A 25,661-nucleotide genomic window follows, 5' to 3' on the forward strand; every position below is an offset into this window, starting at 1 on the left:
AGATGACACCCAAACTCACATTAGTCTCCTATACCTCTCTCCAGTCCTATATTTCCAATTACCTGCTCAACACTACTACATTCTACCTTGATGTGATAAAATTTCAATCTCAACCTCAAAACTACACTCATTTTCTATCTCTAAAACTTGGTCTCCTTCCTAACTTTTCTGCTTTTTGGATGACATCTGAATAAACTTTGTTACCCAGGCTCAAAACCCCAGAGTCTTCTTTGATTCTTTTTCCTCACTTTCCCCTCTACTAAACAATTACCAAAGTCTATTGATTTGCCTCCAGAAATATCTTGTAATGTATACCCTTTACATCCCCTTTTATCATTCTATCTTTTTATATATACTTTTTATATATATATACTCTTACCTAGATGGTTATTATTCTTGTTTAGTCATGTCAGTCATGTCCAACTCTTTGAGATCCCATCTGGGGTGTTCTTTACAAAGACACTGGAGTGGGTTGCCAATTCCCTTCTCCAGCTCATTTTACAGATAAAGAAACTAAGGCCAACGGAGTAAAGTGAGTTGGCAAGAGTCGCAGAGCTAATAAGTGTTCGAGGCTAGATTTAAACTCAGGAGCATGTCTTCCAAACTCCAGGCCCAATGCTCTATTCACTGTGCCACATAGCTGCCACTTAGACTACCACAGCCTTCTACCTAATCTCTCCAGTCTTCATTCTATTCATCATATATAGTCAATCCTTGGTACTTGATGGTTTCAGAACTTATTACATTTGATATTTGATGCATTTTGACAAGAAAAAAATGTCAGTTTTTGACCTTTGCTTGACTCTAGATGCTTCTTGGCATCAAGATCTTGGTGACGTGTATGTGTGCTTCAGCCAAAAAGAAGGATGCTGTGTTAGTTCAGAAACATAAAGAATAGCTCACCACTGAGGAGCTTCAGGAACTTCAAAGGGAGCAGCAACAGTGAGTGGCAGGAATTTCCTTCAGGTGAAGAGGAAGCAAAGAAGGATGTTCCCACTTCATTAATCAAGGAAATGTGTGTAAAATGGAAGGAAGTGGATAATTTTGTTGAAAAACATCACTCTGGTAAAACGTTAACAAGCAGAATTGTTTAATGTGTTAAATGACCAGACCATTTCCCATTTTAGAGGAATTTTGAAACACAGACATTTGTGCCTCATGACTAGTTCACTCTAAATTTGTAGCCACTTTTCCTACTGACACTTGTGTGTACTTGTGGGAAAACATGCCACAGCTTCAAAAGAGATAATATTTTGCAGCTAATTGTCTTATTAAGCCATCTTAGGAAATCCATGAGCTTTGAGCATGTTTATTGATTGTACACACCTATGAGGATTTGTGAACTAGAGTTTTAGGAGTGTGTTTCTACCAACTATTCTTGAACCTGGGAATAGTTACCCCCACTGGGGGACCCAACCTGGAAAATTATGAGTGCCACATTGGGGAGATATTCAGATAGGATGCTATGTATGGTTATAGATCATTTCCCTGACTAGGTTGTTAGCTCCTTGAGGGTGTGGGATGTGTCATTTTTCATGTTTGTGCTCCCAGTTCCTAGTCTACTTGGACAGAGGAAATACTTGATAAATACTCTAATTTGTTTTAATCTTTCAGAAAATGATTTCAAAATAGTGAAAAGGAAATCACAAGAAGTGATTAGATTCAGGGGAACTGATTTAAAGATGGAAAGAGTCAGATATGAAGAGAGGAACAGGTACTGAGAACAGAAGAGAGGGTTGGGAGGTTGGGGTAAATATATATGTGCACGGTCCACATAATCTGTAAATGAATATCTAAGAAAAGGTTCTTTGGCTTCCCAAGGAACCTTTAGACAGGGCCAAATGAGCCATCCAGAGTAGCTCTAGTCAAGAATGGACCACCTTCACTTAACTTATCCTAGTCTGAACTTGCAATCCTGTGAAGGGACTGCTTTCTCAGAATATATCTAAACTCTGCTTTGGGAAGGTTCTTCAAAATGGCTGGAATTAATTAGAAGGTAACTGTACAATTCTGCATCTCTCTGGGCCCTTTCAGTGCCTGCTAGGAGAAAATGAAAATGACAATAATTTATTCTTAGGTAGAAAGATTTTTCAAGTCCTTGACATCAAATTTCATCTCTCTATCTTTATTTATTTATTTGTTGACAAACATTTGTGACATACCTATTATGTGCTAGGCACCATGCTAGGATCTGGAACACATAAATAATAGTTTCTGCCTTCAAGAAGTTTACAATTTATTTTTTCATTATTGTACTTTTTTCTGAAACATGGAGTCTCATTGATTTTTCTGTACAGCTGGAGAAAGAATGGCGTTTCTGGGAGGTGAAGGTGAAAATCATCTCTATATACCACTCTTTAAATGTGCTTTAACTCATTTAAACCACAAGGGTTTGAAAGATACTTTGAGCCTTATGGAAGGAGAGACAGAAAATTAATTTGTTGTAACTTGCAAGAAAGAATAATTAAACTGGAAAATTGTGGTTGATTAATATGAGGTAGGTGGGAGTCTGGAACTTTGAGTCTCCTACATCAGGAAACAACCTCTACAATGCAGATCAATCACTTTTCTGCAATTTATAGTGTAAGACAATTGCCTAAGGAAAGGAAAAGAGAAGCTATTTATCCATAGCTATTGTATATGAGGCAGGTGTTGAGTTCAGGTCTTCCTAGTCTAAATCCCTATTCTCTGTCCCAGTATAACCATATTGTGCCTCGATCGATGGGTATCTTTTAAATAAAATTACTTAAATAATGATGTGGATAAAATTACTATTAAAACAGATAAATATGTCCTTTTTCCTATAACCAGTGAAAGATGTCTTTCCTCTATGAAGGGAAATGTTTTGTATTTGGAGGCAAATGTAATCTAATAATATTCAGAAAAGTAATTGGCATGAGACTGAAAAACAAAAACAGCCAATAGTATATTAAAAAGATGGAATAATAACAAAAATTCAGGATAATAAATCAGCCAAGGAGCATTAATTGATACACTCAATTAGTTCCCAAGAGGAAAGAAATTATTTAAATGCAAATTATCATTATTACCACTACTTATATTGTTGTTATAAATTCATAAAAATAAGACATTTCACTAGCTTAATACATATATAAAGATGACTGAAATATTTATAAGGCAAAATCTTGTTTCAAAATATTCTATTGCCAATGATGTATTCACTGAGCATAAAATGAAAGATAACTGGCTAACAAGATCTCTTAAACATCTCTTTAGTTCAAGAAAATTTATTTCATACTTTCTCTGCTTGTTTACTTGTATAGGTCAGAGTTGTGACTGATCTAGAAATCTGCTGTAAGCCCTGCTTAACCTTTATATCCTGGTGGCAATTAAGTTTGCCCAGACTAATAGTCTCCAGATTGAAAAGTCTGAGAAATTGGATGGGGAATTCTTGGGGAAAAGAAGGTTCTTTTCCTGTTTGTATTTATAAAGTCCTCTGCTACATTTCTAAGAAGACCACACAAAGGAAAAATAGTTAATATGGTGATCACAGAGACTGTCATCCACCATCACTGGGGAAATAGGGTTGTGGCATCCAGAGAAACCAGGCATCTTAAAGAGCCATTTAAATTTATTATTTGTGACAAGAATGGAAACATCTGGGATAAAATATGCCCTGATAGTAGATGATTTGTGCTTCTATGCCATGCTCAGAGCTATAGAAATAGGGTATAGAAATAATCACAGCTACTTTAAAACATTACTTACTGCTCAGTTGTTTGGAAGACATTTTTAAATCAACTATACAGCATTCAAAATATTTGAAGACAAGAAACATATATCACAAGCCCATAGCATGGTTTGTTAAAGTATCAGAGTATGACAATCTCATTCAGGAAATTTTTCTTGGGTTTTTCCCTGAATCTGTTTCATAACTAAATGAAATACTCAATTCCAAGGAAATTGAGGTGTCAAAAATTGAGAGAAAATATGTGACTCATCTAAGATAGTCAATGACAATGGAAAACTATGATGAAATCACTGAGGATGTCTTATTAAGAAATAAACTGCAATGCCAGGGAAACTAGTAGTCCTGGCAACTTAGTTAGAGATAGACAGGGATAGGATCATATATTCCAATTGTTAGACATATATATATATATATATATATATATATATATATACATAATGTATGTGTATGATAAACACTTTGCTAGTCCTATAATTTAATTGTTCCTGGAATGGAAATTTTTTTCTACTGACTTAAGTCATTAATTTTTGGTTATAGGGCATTGCCCAGGGCTCTGAGAGGTTAAGCAACTTGATTATAATCAGCTGATTACCCAGCCAGTCTATGTCAGAGACAGGAATTCTGGATTTCCTGAAGTCATGGTAGGCTCTCTCCATCCATTGTACTACACTGCCATTCATCATAATGGCAATGATAATAATTGAGGAAGTTAAGTATCTTGAAAATAATGTAGATCCAATTATAGGTTCTTTAAAAAGGCAGTTCATCTTTAAAATGTTAACTTTATTTATTTACTTTTAAAGTCTAATTGATGTCTTTTACTTTTTTACATCATGGTCATTATTTTATCTTCTACCATCACTATCATCCTCCCTCTCCCTCTCCATCTTGGCCCTTACCTGGTGCTAGAGGAAACAGGCAAGCAAAAAAAAAAAAAAAAAGACAGACAGACAAAACAAATATGCCTGATAGCGTATGTGACATTCTGTTTTCATAATATTCCATCTCTCTAAAAAAATGATATAGGTTTCATCTGATCTAAGATATTTCATTAGTCTTCATTAGTCTAGTAATTAGTCTTATTTCAGTTGTGATATATTGTTATTTTCCTCTGAATTATTTTAATAATTGTGTCTATGTGTTTATCTCCTGGTTCTGTGTATTTCACTCTCCATCATTTTGTAATAATTTTCTCATGTTGTTTTTTTCATGAATTCCTTACATTTACTTTTCTACTAGAGTAATAGTATTCCATTATATTCATATACCAAAATTAATTGACTAGTTTCCCAATCCATAGGCAACCATTTGCCCCAAGTCTTTTGCTATCCCATAAAGTGTTGCTTAAGAATTTTGTGTTCTACATAGAACTTCTTTTTCTTTCTTTAATCTTCTTGGAGTACATATCCAGTAATTCTACTGGATAAGAGTACAACTAGTCACTTTGCTTTTTATAATGCTTTATTGATGCTTTTTAAAAAGATCCTGACATTTTCTACTAATATTACCTTCCACAGAAGGCTCACATTATTTTAAAAAAATGTAATCAAACAAATTACCTTGATTATGACTTTTCTTTGTACCTGGAGTCAACTAACTCTCTTTTGTGAGCAGGGAGATATGTCTCATCATCAGATCTCTGGAATTAAAGTGGGCCAGTGCTTTGATCTGAGCTATGGTATAATTGAGTGTTGTTTTGCATTTGTCATTTATAAAATGACATCAAAATTATCATAATATTCTAAATGTATCACGTTTTTTACTATTCCCAATTGATGAACAGCTCCTTTATTTCTAGTTTTTATCATACCATAAAAAGTATGTTTAAAAATTGTTTGGTATACACAGACCTTTTCCTCTATCTTTACCTTTCTTGTGATATATAACCAGTAGTGGTCCAAAGGGCAGCTAGGAGGCACAGTGGATGGAGTGCCTGGCCTGGAGTCAGGATAATTCATCTTCCTGAATTTAAATCTGAATACGTACTAGCTGTGTGACTCTAGGCAAGTCACTTCACTGCATTTGTCTCCATTACCTCATCTAGGAGATGAGCTGGAGAAGGAAACAGCAAATCATTCTAGTATCTCTTGCAAGAAAACCCCAACTGGGGTCACGAAGAGCTGGACATGTCTGAAACAACAATGAATTTGTCAAAAGGCTTAGTTAGCTTTCTAGCATGGAACAGTGGAAAGAGAACTGTCTTTGCAGGAAGAGGAATTGGATTCAAATATTGCCTCTGATGCTTACTATCTGCGTTAGCTTGAGAAAGTCATTTAATCTTCCTGGGTCTCAGTTTTTCTAATTTACCAAATTAGGGAGTTGGACTAGATGGTGTTTTAAGATCCTTTCTCATTCTGTATCTATGATTCTATCTATCCCACCTTTTTTTCCCCAGAATTGTTGGCTAATTCATAGCTCCACCAATAATATATTAGAATAAAGCAGTTCATTTTTCTAAGAACAACAGTTTAGAGGATTAAAGCCAGAACCTTGTTCCACAAGTGATTTATTCTTAGAGCCATAGGAACTCATGAAGTCCATCAACTCACATGGGGAACAGTGCCACTAGAAAGGGTACCCAAATGAGTGAAATAAAAGATTTTTGAAGTAAAATTACAGGTTGCATGAATTTACTAAGATTATAAAAATCACTTTAACTGCTTAATGATAGAGTATATCAACTGTTAAAAATCCATCCTCATATAGAGGAGTCCTGGTTGAGTTGAAGAGATAATTTATTAAAAGGGAAAGTAATTCAACATGCATATTGGAGCTTTCAAAATATGGAATATGATGGAGCTCAGAGTCCAAGAGGATAAGGACAATTCAAACTTCCAAACCACAAAGGAGTGGTTTAGGGAGGAGTTGGGGATAGAGAGTGAGTAATCTCTTTTAGGAACAAGTGAAATGCAGAATCAGAATATTTCTGGATATTTGGAAGTAAGAGCAGACCACAAAGCTGGTTAAAGCAACTTGGGCTGCTTCAGGTAGGGTTTGCGATGGACAGCTCAGCAAGATCAGCCAGAAAAAACCATCAAGGCATCTAGGAGTGAGCAAGACTTTAGCAAAGACATCTGGGTAATTAATAAGACTTCTGACCTCAGACACTTCTTAGCTATGTGACCCTGGGCAAGTCATTTTAACCCCAATTGCCTATCCCTTACTGCTCTTTTGCCTTGGAACTGATGCCAAATATTGGTTGCAGGACAGAAGATAAGGGTTTCATATATATTTTAACCATCACACCATTGCCTTTAGATATCTAAGTCCAAATTCTTCATGCTATGGATGAGGAAATTGTGATCTAGAAGGACAAAGTTGATTGATCATCCACCCATCAACAATTATTTAATTGCTTATTATTTTTTATATGTTTACATGTACCAGGCACTATCTTAGGTGCTGAGCTTATAAAGAAAAAAATGAAACACTCCCTTCCCTCAAGGTGTGTACATTCTGATGGAGAAACCAAGATGTACAATGTACCTATAGAAGTAAATAGATTTAGTCCCCTTTGGGAACTCTAAGATGTGAAATGGAGCAATGGGAGATATGTGTGGTTATCTGTAGACAGATCTCCTTCCTAATGCTAAGAAGATCCCAGGAGATTCTCAAGCTAGCTTTTTCTTAAAAGACTGTAAAATCATTAAGACTTAATTGGGCTGAGAGCTAAAGCTTAAACCAATGACATAATTTTCTATAAACTTAGTTTAAAAGTTAGTCCTCCGGGAAGCCCAAGGTTCTTCCCTTGGGCTTGACACATGTTTCAGTATGGCCCTGCAGAACCTGGGAATCTGTGCTCAACTGAATCTCTGCTGTTTGCTTGCTGATAATTCTTTCCATAATGTGGTAAAATGAACTTGCTTTTGTTAGCTGCTAGATGGTCTACAACTTTATCCCATGTGGAACCTGACCCATCAGATCAGCCTGAGTCAGGCCTGAGCTGCAGCCCCCAAAGGCATGACTCCAGGCCCTCCAGCAAATAGAAAATCTCCTTTGACCTTAGAGAGCACTAGCAAGACTATGGGCCCATTCTGCCTATCTTCACCCAACTCTAAAGTATTTTTTGGCTAAGTTCCAAAGATAGACTACTTATAAAAAATATGCAAAGTAAATTCAAAGCAAATTCTATAATGAGAATCAAGAAAGTTCTCATTGAACTTTCAATTTCAATTTCAATTGAATTTCAGTTATTCTTGGAATACCATTTGAGCTGAGCTTTGAAGGAAGCTGGAGGTTCTGCAAACTGGAGATCAGAAGGGCATTCAAAGAAACAGATGAGAGATGTTTGTCCTTTGGGCTAAAAAGGGATCAATGATATCACAATGTTGAGGTTAAGGTATAGCACGTTTCACTGTGGCCAATCAATTCAATACAAGTGTGGAAGGCTTCACCATAGGTCTGACACAAATGGTCCATTTGAACTTTGGGGCTAGAGATGTCTCTAGATTTGGGCAATTCATTTTCTGCTTTGCTCCTAGAGCATGGCTCCTTCTTTGATGTGGACATGCCTTATTGCTTCTCCTGTCTCATAATTGATAACTGAAGTTGTTCATAGAGACCTTGGGAGTATCTTTGTACTGCTTCTTCTGTCCGCCATGTAAGCTTTTGCCTTGTTAAGTTCTTGGTAAAATCGTCTTTTAAGTAAATGCACATTTGGCATTCTGGCTATCTGGCCAGTCCATTGAAGTTTTGTGAGAGAGGATAATCAAATAAGTCAGTTTTGCTGGAAAATAGGGGATGATGATGAGAAATTTCTGATAAGTCTGGAAAGATAATCTAAGTATGATTGCCAACGTCTTTCAATGCCCAACAGAGGCATTTCTATTTCATCTTAAGGATGATAGGGGACTATTGAAGATTTTCAAGCTGAGAAATGACATTTAGAACTATGCTTTGGGAATACCATTTTGGCAGTAGTATGGGAGGTTGGTTGTATTGGAGAGAATCTTGAAGAATTGAGAAAGTTTGAACTAGGACAGTTGCTGAAGAAACAAAAAGAAAACACATGCAAGAAATGATATGAAGGGAGAATTTGACACGTTTTGTTAATTAGATACAGCAAGGAGGGCAAAACTGAGGGATAGTGAAGAATTGAGGATAATCCTGGGGTTACAAACCTGGATTACTTTAAAGAATGCCGGTATCCTGAACAGATAATGGGAAATGTGGAAGAGGAATGGGTTCTGGGGAAAAGATAATGAACTCTATTTTGGACCGTAGAAGAAGAAATGTCTGTGGAATATCCAATTGGAAATATGTAATTGGCAACTAGTGATGTATATTGGAACTCAATGTATAACAGATACACACATATAATACATTTATACATAAGTGTACATACAGACATATATGCATATATATACATATATAAACTTATACTTATATATGTTCCTATATATATATATATACTTATATATATTCCTGTATATACTTATATGTATATACATGAATCATCAGCATAGAGATAATTGAATTCATGGGAATTAATGGGATTACAGAGAAAGGGCAAAGATAAAGAGATCAAAGATAGAGCAAAGTCCCAGACACCAGAGCCTCCTATGTGTACATGAATCATTGATTGATATAGTGAGAACTAGAATCCAGGGCTACTGACTATCAATGGTCTTTCCAATGTACCCTTCTAAACACAATACTACTTATTTCACTATGATGACCTAAACATGCCCATATTTTCCCTTGTTTCCTTTCATTATTGCCCCCCACATTCTTATTCTTCCCTGTTTCCTGCCCCCTCATCATTTTTGCTTCCTTCTTAAATTTAAAAGTTCATTGTGTGGTACTAATGTAAGCCTTTGGGAGGAAGGATATAGTAGAAACCTGATATTTGCTGTAAATCAATATAAAAATGAATACATGAGGATGACTTTTGCATAGACCAGTAAAGAACCGCTCCCCCCCCCAAAAAAAAAACCAACAAAAAGCTTTTTAAAAAGGCTGGAGAATATTTTAAGGCAGGATTAAAGGCATTCCAGAAAATATGTGTAACTTGATATAAGTAACTAAGGGAAAACAAATACATGAAAAAAATGAACCAGTACACATTTTCAGAGTAAAAAGAAAAAGTGACAGGAATTGTTTTCAGAGGACACAAAGATTCATACAGTGCTTCCACTCAACCTTTAGAAGCTCTTCCAAGCTCAAGAAAATAAATTTAGAACATGAAAGATAATAATTTTCCATTTTTAAGAACTGATAAAATTCACTTCAATACTTTCATCAGAGAAAAAATATGATCTGAAAAAGCTTCTTCAGAAATATTAAATTTATAGTAGGCAGTATAGTTGATATTGTAGCAGGCCTAGGATTTTATTTCTTTAAAAAAATCTTTTCTTTTGGCACATTGCATGTCTCAGATCAATATGGAGGCAAAAATAAGAATACCATGCTGGTTCAGATAAAGAGATAGAAAACAGATAGAAGGAAATTTTCTAGAGATTTACCTTCTAAAGAAAGAAAAAGGAGAAACTGGCTTTCTTGGAAAAGTAAGTGCTTATCCATGGGCTAAGCCATCATCTCTTAGATGAACCCATTTATATCCAACAATAATACCCTGTTTCCAAAGCCTGCCCTAAAGGCACACAAACTAATTTAGTAGAAATGTAGTTTTTCAACTAACAAAGGACCCAAAGGACAAGAGGTGCAGTCTAAATTGCATCCGGGTCTCTGAGAGATCTCCTTTTTACAAAGTTTCATTGTATATACAGTACCCTCCCCATCCTCAAATTTTGAGAATAAACAGCACCTTAAGGGGCAGTGAACTAATTCACCCACCATGCAGAGCCTTCTCAGGGGATATTAAATTTAATGGGTTCAGATGAAGACTTCTCTTAGGAAGCTCCCAGAGAGCTCATTGTGCTTGAAAATGGAATTGGAAAGATCCAAACCTTGAAAAGCTTATGTAAACTGACTGTATCAAAGCAGCTCATCATTGGCCTCTTCTTTTAAAAATTTATAGCAATTTTTGTGAAGTATTGACTCTGAATTGCTGTGAAATGTAAACCAATTTTCAGTTCCAGCCAATTTCTAGGTCTTCACTAATCATAAAGACTCATGTTTTAATACTATTCCTGAAACTAGTGTTAATGGATCTGAGCTGAAATGCCTCTACTATTGTGTTTGAATTTTCCTTCCATTCTCTGTGGATAAATTCCCATTATAGGTTTATGATAAGGTTTTACTCTCCTCTACTCACTCCATGATCCTTCTTGTTGTTTGATGTTTGTCACATGAAACAAGGTAGCTAGGTCTTTTGTTGAACTTGTTTAATTGTGTCTGACCCCGTTTAGGATTTTCTTGGCAGAGCTACTGGAGCGGTTTGCCATTTCCTTCTCCAGTTCATTTTATAGATGAGGAAATGGAGGCAAACAAGATTAAATGACTTGCCTAGGGTCACACAGCTAGTAATTGTCTGAGGTCAGATTTTAACTTATAAAAATGACTTGACTCCAGGACCGACATTTTATCCACTAGCTGCACCACTATGCACCACTAGCTGACTGCTATGAAGAAGGTGCTATGGAGTCTGAGAGAACATATGGAAGTAGGGAAGAGCCACACAGCTAATAAGTGGGTGAGGGAGGATTCAGACTTAGGACTTCCTGAATGCAAGCCTAGAGCTCAATCTGCTACATCAAGCTGCTTCCTATATGCTGGTTTTAGCATATTTATACATGGGAGTAAACTGAAATGGGCAAAATTTCTTTTTGGGCCATCCCTAATCCCTTTCTAGGCATTCCTCCACATCCTTTTCATTTCCTATTCTCTTCTCATCTTTCCATCTACCCTTTACTTAATACACTCATAGCTTATCTTTGTGGGATCTTGCTTTCAAATAGCCATCATGGTTAAGAAGCAATTTAAAATATTCCTTGCTAAGAAATTTCCTACTAAGTTATGTGGGAGCTCTTAGGGAGCCTTGGCATTTTCATACAAATGAATTTATAATAGTAGAACTTAGGGCACAGGTTACAAATGGTGGAGGGAGATGTTTTTTTGAGGCAGAGAACAAAAGAAGCAAACTATAAATATCCAGAAGTTTCTCATAAGGACATACACACACAAACACAGACACACCATTCCCCACCTTTGATAAATGGCTACATCAGAAATCATTCTACCCATCCCAATGGTTAATATTACTTTATGATAAAGTAGAAGAGGGCTCCATGGCTTAGTCCAAAGAGGCATTCAAAGATATAGCCACTGATTGCACAGATGAAGCTGCTGAGATGTAGAGTCAGAGGACATCGTGTTGAATCCTGGTCTTGCTGCTTTTTTCCTGTGTTATTCCAAGTAAGTTATTCTCCCACTCTTGGATTCAGTTTTCATATCCATAATACAAGATTAGATTCAACGACCACTGAGGTTCCTTTATAGGGAAATATTGGAACCAGTTCTGAGGTTTATGAGAGCTAGATTATTAAATTTTTCTGTGATAATTTGCATCTTGGAAATCATCAAACCCTCCAATTAAGGACTTGTTTTTATCATCTTGTAGACTTTTTTAGATTTGAAAAATCAGTAATGTATATTGAACTTGAAAGTGTGTTGTGAGTATATTTTCCCCTTTTTTCAGAGAGCCATTTGTAAAACACCAGCACATCCCTGGCCATTTTTAAATTAGATTTCTGACTCTAAGAAATGGGAAGACTATTTTGTGACTCAGATCTGTCTTAGAGTAGCAAAACTCAACTTATAGGCAACTTTTAGGGGGAAAAAATGTGTCGAAGGGCTTATGCCTTTTGTCTCTTTCTGACAAAGCTGATTGAAAGAACTCTCTTAAAACAGATGTCTATGTTCCTCTTGGTACTGTATAACATTTATTATATGTTTGGTGCCACTGGAGTTCCTGCTACCTCAATATAATATTAACAACAGAAAGAAGTGCTATGTAATTTCTTCTAGTTAAATGAATGTTAGCAATGTCATTGACAGCATCATTTTTATGTGTTCTATGATCTATTTGCATGTAATATATTTTTCTGCACATTACATGTAAAGGTTAAATACATAAACAATATATACTTGTCAAAGTTTAAAAAGGCATTTTATATTTTCTAGAATTTATTTTATTTGAAAAGTAATATCAGTTAGAATTACATTGAAAATATGCTACCTCTACCCACTACAAAGCATTAATTTGTTTCTATCAATAAAAGATCAAAGCAAAGTTTTCAAATAGCAACTGTGAAAGCCACAGTTGATGTAACACTTGCTTTGCAGATAGGCGGGAAGGAGAGAGAGAGAGAGAGACAAGACAGACAAAGAGAGAGAGACAGAGAGACAGAGAGAGAGAGAGACAGAGAGAGGGAGACAGAGACAGAGAGAGACCGAGAGAGAAAGAGAGAGAGAAAGACAGAGAAATAGACAGAGACACACAAACACACACACACACACAGAGACAGAGAGAGAGAGAGAGACAGAGAGATAGAGATGCTGACCAGTACTGCTACTATAAAGAAGTCACTGGGCCAAGGCATGAATAAATTTGATAAATGATCTGAGCATATAAAATTTTGATTTTCTAGTTCTGATGCAAGGGCACCAAATACACACCATAATTATTGATCTTCCGCTACCAAAAGTATAAGAATAAGACACACAAGATAAATCAATTCCAACTTAACTGTGCAAAAGTAGTTGAGATGCACAAAAAGTAGGCTAGCTGCAAAAAAAAATGACGCAATGCAAGAAAATAGATGTTCTTTAACAGAGGCATTGACCCTGTGACTTACCAGTGTGACTTATAAAAATATTGGTGAACTCAACATTTGCCATTTCATTTTCCTATTTAATTCTGGAAATGATAAAGGGAGAATTTTTATACTTAAAAACATCATCAGTTGGCAATGGTTAGCTCATTATCTTCTGGTATTTTTCCGAAAATGTTCTATCAGGGGTGATCTGGTTATTTCAGGGGTGGCAGCTTGATAGAAGTTAGGTAACCGGATGTCATAGCGATGGCCTTTCCCCATATTCACCCTGTCATTCAAAGCATAAAGTTTATCAGCAATATCACTGCCAATTAAAACAGAAAACAGGCGGGAGATGAAACGATGCTGAGCAAAGAGCAAATACAGTTTCTTTCGCCTCCAAGCCACATACCGACAATCTGTCTCTGCTGTGAGGGTTACCTGAAAAACATAAGAACAAGAACAAACAGATTAAGGGAACTAAATATAAACATAAGCAGCCTCTCTCTTTGTAGATAGCATTTTAATTGGTTTTGTTGACTTCAATAAAGAAAATCATGCCACAATTTTATTTCTTCTATTTTTCATTTAATTCCCTTTTAAATTTCAGAATAGAATTTAGTAACTTACAACATATTCCAAAGGTGGTTGCAGAGAATGCGCCAACATTTATTTACTTCAATTCAGTTATGAATTGCTAACATTCAAAATGAACATATCTACTGAGAATTTAATAAGATGTCCCATGTTTTGGAAGCTCTGGCTCTTGTATGATTTTAAAACCACAGATCCCAACCCCTGGGCTGCAAAATTATTACAGAGGTCCTAGGAATTCACATGGGAATTCATAAATAAGAAAACATACCTTCCTTACAGAGAATGCGTAATGCCTTAATACATTTTCAAATATATGTAGATGCTAGAATAATCAATATAATATAAATTCATTAAAGGCAGAACTGATCCATTATATATTTCTTGCATTATATATATATTCCAACCAGTGGATGTAAATATATAACAGTATAACTATCAGATGAGATAGGGAGCAATTTGTGATATTTAGAATTAATGGGTTCTTGTTAAATTGTGGTATGTTATGAAAATGAATACTATAGTGTCATTAATATTGGAAATAATGAGAAATATAAATATAAAAAGACCTTTATGATTATAGCCCATACTAACATCAGTTATGTAAGAAGAGTGAATGGATAGAGTTCTGATGGAGAATTAGAGGAAATAAGTGAAAAGATCTGATGCTATTTATTGCATTAAAATTTTTTAAAAATTCATAAATGATTACATAGCAAGTTTAATAGGTTTTACTGATGCTCATTTCTGTTAAAAAACAAACAAACAAACAAAACATCCCAAGCCTATACTTTTTGGGTTCCTATATTTGGTATACAAAATACAGTAGCTTGGTTATACAAGAAGGTATGTTTCAATATGAAATCATAGGAATAAATATAAAACCTACTGATGGAACCTACTAAGACATTAACTTTCAAAATAACTAAATGCAACAGAGCCAAATAGATGTTGTTATAATTTTTCAAGATGCCAAGAGAATGGCACTTCCTAGAGAATACAAAATAGCCTCCCTTCTAGAAATAAACGGGCCTTTAAATTTTTGTTTATTTCTAAATTGTCCCACTAATGAATCTCAAAGTCAGATGATTGTCTTCCAGAGGCTTTAAAAGTACAGTCTGAATTAAACACAGTGTGATGATCCAGAAAAACGTTTTTAATCTGCCAGTTTTGTCCTATTATACACAATTGTATGTTATGTATGGGTGAAGTCAGTTTTTTGTGTGTTCATATAATATAAGCTTGAGCTAAATATAATTAGGAAAGCAAATTTCTCTTTTTTAAGGACATTATACAGAAAGTATAACAGAAATGAAAATAAATGATTTTTGTATTATTTTTCTTTTAAATTTTCTTTTTGTCCATAATCCAGAGAATTGGGAACTTAATATGCAGTTCATCTATGCTTTACCTGAAAAATGCCCTCCTCTGTGGGTCTGAGTGAATCCCATTCAGGAGAATCCAGGAATTGAAGAGGAAAAATGTAATGCAGAAATTCTCCATCCACCGTCACTCTGATCCTATACCAAAGAACAATGTCCATGATTTGTACAAATATAAGAATGAGGTATTCTAGTTCTAGAGGACTTCAGATCTTCCTCCCATTTCCTTACCACCCCAAGACTCTCATTCCATCTACACAAAGGGAGGGTACAATGCATACATTGACATCAATCAGAAATCTTTTCTTAAGTGCCTATAATACCAGGCATTGTGGCCAAAGGCTGACACAAATAACTCTTCATTCAAACAGTCTTCCTATTAATGGTCATGTTCCAAATTTCATGTACAAATTGGTTTCTGGAATAAGCAACACATTTTCCCACCAAAATTCAATGATAATTTATAATTAAGTTCCCAGCTCAACACACAAAGTATTAAATGGGCCTCAAATTCAGAGGAAGGTAAGAATTATGTGGCACAATATTTCTAGATGGAGAAAAATATTCTCCGAATCACCTTGGGAGGTCAGGAACACGTCTTCAGCATAAGCAGTAAAAGGCTGAGCCACATCTGGCATGGGGCAGCCAGGGCTCTGCCTCAAATGCTGGCATCCTGGATGAAACAATTCTTTCCCTCTAGAGTGGAACATGACCTTCCCACCCTCCACCCCCAGATCCACATACCTGCTGGGGCAATTACGGCATTGGATAGCTAACTACTGATTCTTCACACCTGGTAGGTTAAGAGGGGAATGTAGAAGAAACGAAGTCTGAGGTGGTGGGGGCAAATAAATGTTTCTGTTATAGGAGTGATCAGGGAAACCACAAATACTTCTAACTTGATAGAGACAAAGATTTGAAAAATAATTTTACATTATTCTATTTAGACCTTACAACAACCCCATAAAGTACTACAGACTTTGTCAGGCTCCTTTCTAGATGAGGAAACTGAGTCTGAGCAAAGTTCTAAGGCTTGCCTACAATTACATTGCTAGCAAATGCCAGGATCTGGTTTTGAACTCTCCTGACCCTAATATTCAGCACAATTTCCATTATACCACACTGTTTCCACAAGAAATAGGGAATTTCAGTTTCAGGAGGTATTGAGGACAAAGGAACTTTTCTTGTGACCTGCAGAGACTATCTGTGTCAGGTTTGCATTTCTTTCATATATCATCAATGAGTTGTTGTTGAGATGTTTTAGTCACACCTGACTCTCCATGACCCCATTTGGGGTTTTCTTGGCAAAGATACTGGAGTGATTTGCCATTTCTTTCTCCAGATCATTTTACAGATGAGGAAACAGGCAAACAAGGTGTAGAAATTTGTTCAGTCACCTAGATAGTAAGTGTCTGAGACCAGAATTGAACTCAGGAAGAGGAGTCTTCCCGACTCAAGGACCAACACTTCATCTGCTATGCCACTTGGCTACCATCAATAAGTGTGTAGGCATTAAGTGCAAACTAGTCTTAGAGGAGTAGCCCTCTCTCACTAACATTCCAAGACAAGTGATCCCCATCTGGACAAATTATAATGACAGCAGAGAACAAAAAACCAAAAGGGTTTCCAAACAGAGGGAAACTCAAATCCTGTGCATGATGGTCAAAAAATTGAAAGGTGGAAAAATGTAGAATCAGTGATAATTTATGAATATAAGAGATATGGATTTCCCAAAGAAGATGGATCTGAACATCCTGAAGAAGCACTCTCATGCTCTATGGAGGAATAAGGAAGTTTCACAGATACCACTAATAATGGGGGTGTCTGTTATTGACTTCAGGAAAGAATTGTGGCTGTTAATTATATGAAAAGAGGTATAAAAGCATTTTTCTATGTTGACCTGATATTGTCCATTAGGACTTGGGCTATTTTTCTGGCCATACACTCTGAATGTCATGGAGAGCCCCTTGAGAATGGCCAAATCTAAGAGTTGTTACCCACTACTGATGATCCATGTAGGAACAAATGATACTCCAGAAAGAATCTGGGCAGGAAACTGAAGAAGCCAGAGGCACAAGTGGTACTTCCATCAATTCTGCCAAATGAAAGTAAGAACTTAAGATGATGAAGTAGGATGTAGGAATATGTGATTGGTTTTAAAAATAGCAATAGTGGGATAGGTAGGTATCTCAATGGCTAGAGAGTCAGGCCTGGAAAAAAGGATGTCTTGGGTTCAAAAGTGGCCTCTCAGACATGTCCTAGATGTGAGGCCTTGGACAAGTCACTTAACCCCAATATCCTAGCCCTTCATTTCTCTTCTGCCTTGGAATCAATACTTAGTAACAATTTTAAGACAGAAGATAAAGGTTTAAAAAATAAAACAAAGTCACATAAGAGAACAGGATTTGATTTTCTAGACTATAATACAAAAGGATACTGAAATAACTTGTAGATGTGATCTGGTCACTATCTCAATTTTCCTTCCTTTCCTTTCTTTGCCTTGCCAAGACTTAGTGTCCCTGTCTTTCACCATTTGGAGGTATAAGGGCTGCTAGCTGGCATGGTCCCACTCTGATCAGTACAGGAACTCTAACCTGATGTTTCTGACAAGGACCAGTTTTCTCCTCCTTAAGCAGCCTTGTCAGTTCCTATTCAATGAGACTCTCCATTTTCATGCCAAATTTAACATGGACACCAGATTAACATTACCATTGCAGCTCAGAACCCCTGAACTCAAGAGATCCACTAACTTGTCTCCTTAGTCATTGGGATTACAGAGTACTATCCAATACACTTCAAATGTCAAAAAAGAGAAGGAGGTGAATATTTCAGATCCAAAGGCTTGATATTGATTCCTAGTAAAATCTAGAATGTAAAAGGATACTGTTCAAAGCTTTAATAAGATCACATAAAAGGAGATAAATTATTACAGGACAGTAGTGGTTCATATAAAACCAAATCTTTTCAGACCAAACTCATTCCTTTTAAGATAGGGTTCCTAAACTTAGTAATTCAGAAAACTATTAGAGGTATTGTTGTTAATTCAGTTGTTACAATTATGTCTAACTCTTGGTGACCCCATTAGGAGTTTCTTGGCAAAGATACTGGAGTGATTTGCCATTTCCCTCTATAGCTCATTTTAGAAATGAGAAAACTGAGGCCAAGAGGTTAAGTAACTTGTCCTCACAAATAGTAAGAGTCTGAGGTCAGATTTGAACTCAGGTCTTCTTAACTCCAGACCCAGCACTCTATTCACTGTACCATCTAGCTTCCCCACTATTATAGATAATACATGAATTGCAGAAGGGCACCTAATAGAATCTTTTATGGTATCCTGGGTACAAGATAAAGAAATGTAAACCATTTGATGCCATTGACCATCCTCCTGTTTGGGTTTTTCTGACTCCATCATCCCTTGGTTCTTCCCCTACCTATGGTTACTGCTACCTTCTCATTCTCCTTTTTTGGATCATTGACAATATCCTGTTGTCTAATTGTGGAGACACTCCAAGAGCCTGAGACTGCATTGCCTCCTCACCTCAATTTCTATGGCCTGAGTGCACAGGCACCCCAAGAATCAGTGCTAAAGATGGAAGTAGAAGTTGAGGTTAAAAATTGGGCAACATGGACCCTGGAATGAAGAGAGGAACAAGAGCTACAGAAACCACTGGAAAAGCTCTATCAGAGAAAAGAAAGCAGAATCCATTGAGCTTATAAAAATCAGGGTCCCAGGGGGCAGCTGGGTAGCTCAGTGGATTGAGAGCTAGCCCTAGAGACGGGAGGTCCTAGGTTCAAATCTGGCCTCAGACACTTCCCAGCTGTGTGACCCTGGGCAAGTCACTTGACCCCCATTGCCTAGCCCTTACCACTCTTCTGCCTTGGAGCCAATACACAGTATTGACTCCAAGACTGAAGATAAGGGTTTAAAAAAAAATCAGGGTCCTGACTATAACACTCTCTACACTTCAGGTTATTTTATGAAATTATAAGTATAAAATCAAGTCTCAGTTTTAAGCATGTTAAGAGGACTCACACATGCTATAAATCACTTTATAAACAATCCTTTCTGTACAACTAAGTAATCTTATATTTCCTCCCACTTCAACCCTTCCTTCCTTCTATCTGTATTCTATCTGCATTATTCATATGAGTTTAGTATTTATAGAGCACTTTAAGATTTGTAAAGAGCTTTATGGATATTATCTCTTTTGACTCTCACAATAACCCTGGGAGGTTGATGCTATTATTATCTCCATTTTACAGATAAGGAAACTGAGGCAGAGAGTGGCTTTAATGATTGGTCCAGGGTCACAGAGCTGGCAAGTGTCTGAGGTTGAATTTAAAAGTGCATGTGCCACTACTCATAATCTTAATTTTCTAAAAAAGGAGAAGGAGATGAACATTTCAGAGCCAAGAGATTGGTATTGATTCCTAGGAAAACTCTAGAATGAATAAAGATACTGTTGTGATCTTTAAAAAGGCAAGAAACTGTCCAAATGGAAATTAAATCATTCCAGGCCAACAGGAATTCAACTAAGTAAATACAAACTTTGCCTGACTCAACTCAATCCTTTTTTCTGAGGGGTTCCTTTTTTGGCAATGTTATTTAGTCAATTTATTATGTCTGACTCTTTGTGACACTTTTGGGGTTTTCTTGGCAAAGATACTGCCATTTCCTACTCCAGTTCATTAAAAAAAAAAAACAACAACCAAAACTCTTATCTTCTATCTTAGAATCAATACTAAGCATTGGAATTAAGGCAGAAGAATGGTAAGGGCTGGGCAATTGGGGTTAAGTGACTGGCCCAGGGTGTCTGAGGCCAGATTTTTAACTCCGGAAGATGAGTTTTCCTGACTCCAGGTCTGGCACTATATGCACTGCATTACCTAGTTATAAGGGGTCCTTGGGTAGGTAAATCAGAAGAGTATTTCTAGCTCCAGATCTAGTGCTCAATCCGTTGCCCCATCTAGTTGCCACTCTGATAGTCACAACCCAGGAATCCTTTTTGACTCTTACCTTAACCTCATCTATCCTATCCAATCAGTTTCTAAGTCTTGTGAATTCTACCACCAAAATAGTTTTCACCTTCATCCCCTTCTTTGCACTCAAAATACAACTCGAGTTTAGGTCCCCGTCATCTCTGACCTTTACTATTAAAATAGCATCCTAACATCTATCTTTCTGATGTGTCTGTATTTAGCCTCTTCTCCCTTCCAGTTCATCTTTCACAGACTATTTCTATACCATGGATCTGTGGATCTTGCCTCCAGAGTCTCTCTTGGTTTTCCCTTGCTCTAACGTGAAAGAAAAACTTCTAGTCTAACACTGCAAGCTCTTCACAATCTTGCTCCAAACTTTCTTCACTGGCCAGTTATACATTCATCCCCCTTATACACTAAACTTAAAGATTGCCTGATTTCTTGTCTTTATTCTCCCCTTGGCTAGAAATGTCTTAGAATGGCAATAAACAAAACATGCTGGTAAACTGACCCAGTTTTATCTGAATTGCCACTTCAAATGGTTTTCTGAAAAGAAATGTTCAGTTTGGACCATTACCTGCTTCAGCCACATAATTCTTTGTCCCACATATCCTCACTGATATCTCTTGTACCCAAGATATCTCTATCATGGAACCCCCTGTTACTCCAAAATTAATGTGAAAGAAATGCCTCTGTAGCCACGGGTATGGGATGATTCATTCAACCATTATGGCAAAAATATGGAAGGTCTGATGGTAGTAAAGAGTAAGTCTTCTCTTGCTCAATTCTACTTGGGACCACTAAACACTAAGATGGGAAATAAATTAACATGGAGGGAACACATCCCGACACAGACACAAACACATAACACGAAGAGATGGATACAGACCTTCCTGACACAAGTAAAGAGAGTTTATCGATTGGTGTTTTGCCCTGCATGGCATAACAATGCTCCTTTTCCAATGAGACCACTTGGCAACACAAAGCAATCTTCCTGAAAACGGGCAATGTGATTCCCAGGGGCTGGAACAGAGAACTGTAGAGCTCCTGGAATTCTTTGTCAAAGGTGACACTGCGGACTTGGTACGCCACGTGGACGAACTGCATAAAGCAGATGACGAATAGGACAAAGTTCCAGGAGAATATATCAGCCGCGCAGACATCTACCCAGGCCCAGACTGAAGAACAGAGGAAGCCTAATCCAAGCAAGCTGAATACGTAGAGGAGCCCGAAGAATCCGCTCCCTCCCATGAAGCCAACTATGAATAAGATACTAGCGAGATGATAAATGGACCCTTCTGCTTCTTGCTTCCAGGCCGTGCAGAGTGGATGCTCGCCTAGCAAGTTCCACCAGATGCTCGCATTTTCTCCCATGGCTGGCTGGGATGGGCTCTGTTTTTTGATCGCTGTTAAGCAGAGAAATGAGTCTCTTGGGGTGCCATCTTCAGATCTAACTGGTTACGAGGCCAGGAACATCTTGTATTTGGGACTCACATGGAGACCTTCAGTCTTTATGGCAGTGAAAGCATTCAGGAAACCATCCTAATTTCTGTAGTTTTAGTTGACCTCCCATTTTGGATTCAGTCCTTACATGGCACGGTATGATCTGCCCTGCCCAAGGGGGGAAAAATGTCCATTTAATTGAGATGAAAAAATTGAGAGATATGTTAAAAGAATCATTAGAATAAATTTAAAAAGTAAACAATAGTTGCAAGTAGTTGCAAATATCTACTTATTGATGAATAGGATGCCTAAAACAAAATGTCTGGGGGTTACTCAGGTAACAAGTCTTTTAAAGACTTAACTACTGTACAGATAGAGGAACATGGTTTAAATCTGGACTTTGCCACTTCCTACATGTGTGACTTTGGTGAATTAATATCTCCTCCCTGGGTCCTATCTCCTCAGGAGGGAATTAGACTAGATCGATCAAGCATTTATTAGATACCTACTATATCCCAGTCATTATCCAGGACCTAGAGTGGAAATAGAACTTATTTCCGACTGTGGGAGACAACATATACACTTAAATATGTGGACAACATGGAACATAAATACAAAATAATTTAGGGGAGTAAGGAACTAGCAGCTAGGATGATCAGGAAAAGCTTCATATAGGAAGTGGGGTTAGAGATGAGCTTTGAAAGGAGCTAAGAAATTCTCAAAGGTAGAGGTCATGAATTGATTTATTTCAGCCTGTGCAAAAGGGGTAATGGTGGAAGATGGAATAGCATGTGTGAAAAAAAGTGTACAGTTTAACTAGAACATGAGTCTGAAGGAGTATAATATGTGATAAACCTGGCAAGGCAGATGGTAGCCAGGATGTGAAGGTCTTTAAATTTAAAATGGAAATTTGTATATGATCTCAGAGGTAATAGAGAGCCGCTGAAGTTTATTGAGCAAGAGAGTAATATGGTTAGACCCTTGCTTGAAGAATGACACTTTGGCAGCTACCTGGATTATAGAAGGGAAAAACTAGTTAGCAAGGATACTACTCATGAGAGTACTATAAAAGTTCACGGGAGAGATGATGAGGTTCTGAGCCTCAATGAAGGTAAGGGCTATGTTGGTAGAGAGAAAGGGACAGATGTGAGAACTGTTTATAGAGGTTGACTGGACAAGACTTACTTAGTAGCTGACTGGATATGCAGAGAAAGGCAGACTGGGAAATCCAGGAAGTCTCCAAAGTTGTGAACCTGGGTTACTGGAAGGATGATCATGCCCTTGACAGAAATAGAGAAATTCAGAAAAGGGGTAGGTTTAGAAGGAAATGGCGACCTCTACCAGCTCTATATGATCCCATCACTCTGGGATATACGCAAGAAATTTATATAGCTTTTTGTTTTGCTAATAACAGGTGGTAGTATAAAAATTTGTCTTTTAAAAATATTCACATATTTATTCATCTCTCAAGAAACTGGAGTGGTACACATACACTGAAATAATAGATAAGGCAAAAAGAAATGTATAATTCTGAAAACAATGAAAATATAACCATATTAACAGACCCATATAACAAGGTCATGAGATAATTTTTCTATAAGATATTTTAAGGTTTTTTTTAATAAATCACTGGGAGCCATTGTGCTACCCACCTGACCAGAGGACGAGTCTTGGAGTTAGGAAGACCTGACTTCGAGTCCTGCCTCTGATATTTGCTAGTTGTGCCACCTTGCAAGCAAGGAAATTTAAACTCAGTCCTCCCAGGTGACCCTCTACTGGGGACAGACCAGCTCCTGGATTGCAGTAAGCTCTCTCACTGTCTTCCAGCCCCTCCCCATGAAGAAATCAATAGACACAAAAAGAATTTGAACAAGAGCCAAACTTCAATAAGTCCTAGAAAAATAACCCCATCTTAGCTTAATGTATTAGAGGTTATTTCAGGTTAAAAGCTAAGTTCATATAGCTAAACAAATGCTATGAATACTCCTGGCTACACGCACTGTATACTGATTTACCAGATGGTCAAAAATGTTACTACCAACACTGCTCTGTTCCACATACATTCTCTTCCCTTTAGGCCATATGGTAAAAGAACTCTTATTCGATGTGAGTCACACAGAATGCATTCCCAATGCTGTAGGTGCTGAAGGATCCACAGCAATTATCAGAGGTACTCAGATGCTCTGGATGATGGTGTCCACTACAAAGATGAGCTTGTTTTTCTTCCTCTGATAACAAACCAAATCAGTGAACTCTGGGGCTATTTTTAGTCAATTTATTTTTAAAACAGTCTATTAGCAGAGCTCCTGTGGATGAACTATCAGGTATCATGGCCTTGTTCCATGGAAAAACTATATAGAGAAATGGAATGACTTAGCCAGAGGGAAAGGGGCTCATCACTGCCACAAAGGGGAATGAGAGCCCCTTTCCCTAACTCCTCTGCTACTAATTCTTTCCTGAGGGGTAGGGATCATTTCTGAAATAGGTCCAAATGGACTCCATAGTCATTCATAATAAAGGTCTGATAGTCAAGCTACGAAGGGAACTAACACAACTATCTAAGAGTCATTCCCCAAAGGATAGATGGTCCATTGGCCTTGTCCATAGGGACACACACTTCTCTAATGAAGAATTGCAAACTCTTCACCACCATTTGAAGGGCTGCACCAGTCAATGATAATGATGAAAATTAAAGTAAATCTGAAGATAGAAATAGCCCCCATAGTCCATATGGGGAGATAAGATTGGTGCTTCTTCTCTTGAGCACTTGGGTGACCTTGGACAAATCACTTAATATCTCAGGATCTCAATTTCATCATCTGTAAAATAAGGTGGTTGTACTAGGCCAGGGCTTCTTAACATTTTTGTGTGTGACATAGACCCCTTTGTTAGTCTGGTGAAGTCTACATTTCACTTAGATATTAGTGAAAATAAAAATGTAACTTTTTTCCTATTTAAATTCATCGATTTCCTTAAATCTCTGAATAGAACTCTTGGGTGTAAACCCCTAGAGATGAACTCTGAAGATCCATTGAGTACTAATGATCCTATAAAACAGTGTTGATGGAGCTGTGAATTGGTCCACTCATCCTGGAAAACAATTTGAAATTATATGGGGGAAAAGTGGCTAAAATATCTATACTCATTGACTCAGAGATTCCACTGTTGAGCTTATACCTCAGAGAAATCACAGATTAAAAGCAAAGTCCCACGTATGCCAAAATAATAATAGCAGTACTTTCTGTAGAGCAAAGAATGAGAAACATGGAACAGGCCTAATGAATTGTAATGCATGAAAATAACAGAATATTTTTGTGCCATGAAGAATAATGAAGATGAGGAACTCAGAAATATGGGAAGATACATGAACTAACAGAATAAAGTGAAAAAATATGATACATAATAAAAACATTTAAAATGGAATATTATATTATTATGATAACCAAGTTTGATCACAGAGAAGAAATGAGAAAGTACATTTCCTCTTTGTTGAAGAAGGGGAAGGCTATGGATGTGAAATGTCATATATGTGTGTGTTCAGATATGGTTGAAATGGGACAGCAAGGTGGCTCAGTGGATAGAGCACTGGGCTTGGAATCAGCAAGACTCATCTTTATGAGTTCAAATGTGGCCTCAGACATTTACTAGCTATGTGACTCTAGGCAAATCACTTAATTCTATTTGCCTCAATTTCCTTATCTATAAAATGAGCTGGGGAAGGAAATAGCAAATTGTTCCAGTATCTTTGCCAAGAAACCCCCAAAATGGGTCATGAAGAGTCAGACGTGACTGAAACAACTGAATAACAACATAGTCCATATGTTGGGTTTTCAA

The 25,661-nt window shown here is 37.0% G+C and overlaps 1 protein-coding gene across 1 annotated transcript in view; it reads right to left on the reverse strand.

Annotated features, from left to right (window-relative positions):
• Nucleotides 1–25,661, reverse strand: part of BVES (blood vessel epicardial substance) — a 134,725-nt gene that overhangs the window by 83,073 nt on the left and 25,991 nt on the right. The window contains exons 2-5 of the mRNA XM_056818627.1: nucleotides 23,013–23,107; nucleotides 21,274–21,995; nucleotides 15,434–15,542; nucleotides 13,695–13,869 (exon numbers count right to left, since the gene is read on the reverse strand). Of these exons, the coding sequence (XP_056674605.1) occupies nucleotides 13,695–13,869; nucleotides 15,434–15,542; nucleotides 21,274–21,758 (769 nt within the window). The 5' untranslated portion in view covers nucleotides 21,759–21,995; nucleotides 23,013–23,107. The remainder of the gene's footprint in view (nucleotides 1–13,694; nucleotides 13,870–15,433; nucleotides 15,543–21,273; nucleotides 21,996–23,012; nucleotides 23,108–25,661) is intronic.

This window comes from Monodelphis domestica, chromosome 2 (assembly GCF_027887165.1).
Source record: "Monodelphis domestica isolate mMonDom1 chromosome 2, mMonDom1.pri, whole genome shotgun sequence".
In the NCBI taxonomy this organism is placed as follows: Eukaryota; Metazoa; Chordata; class Mammalia; order Didelphimorphia; family Didelphidae; genus Monodelphis; species Monodelphis domestica.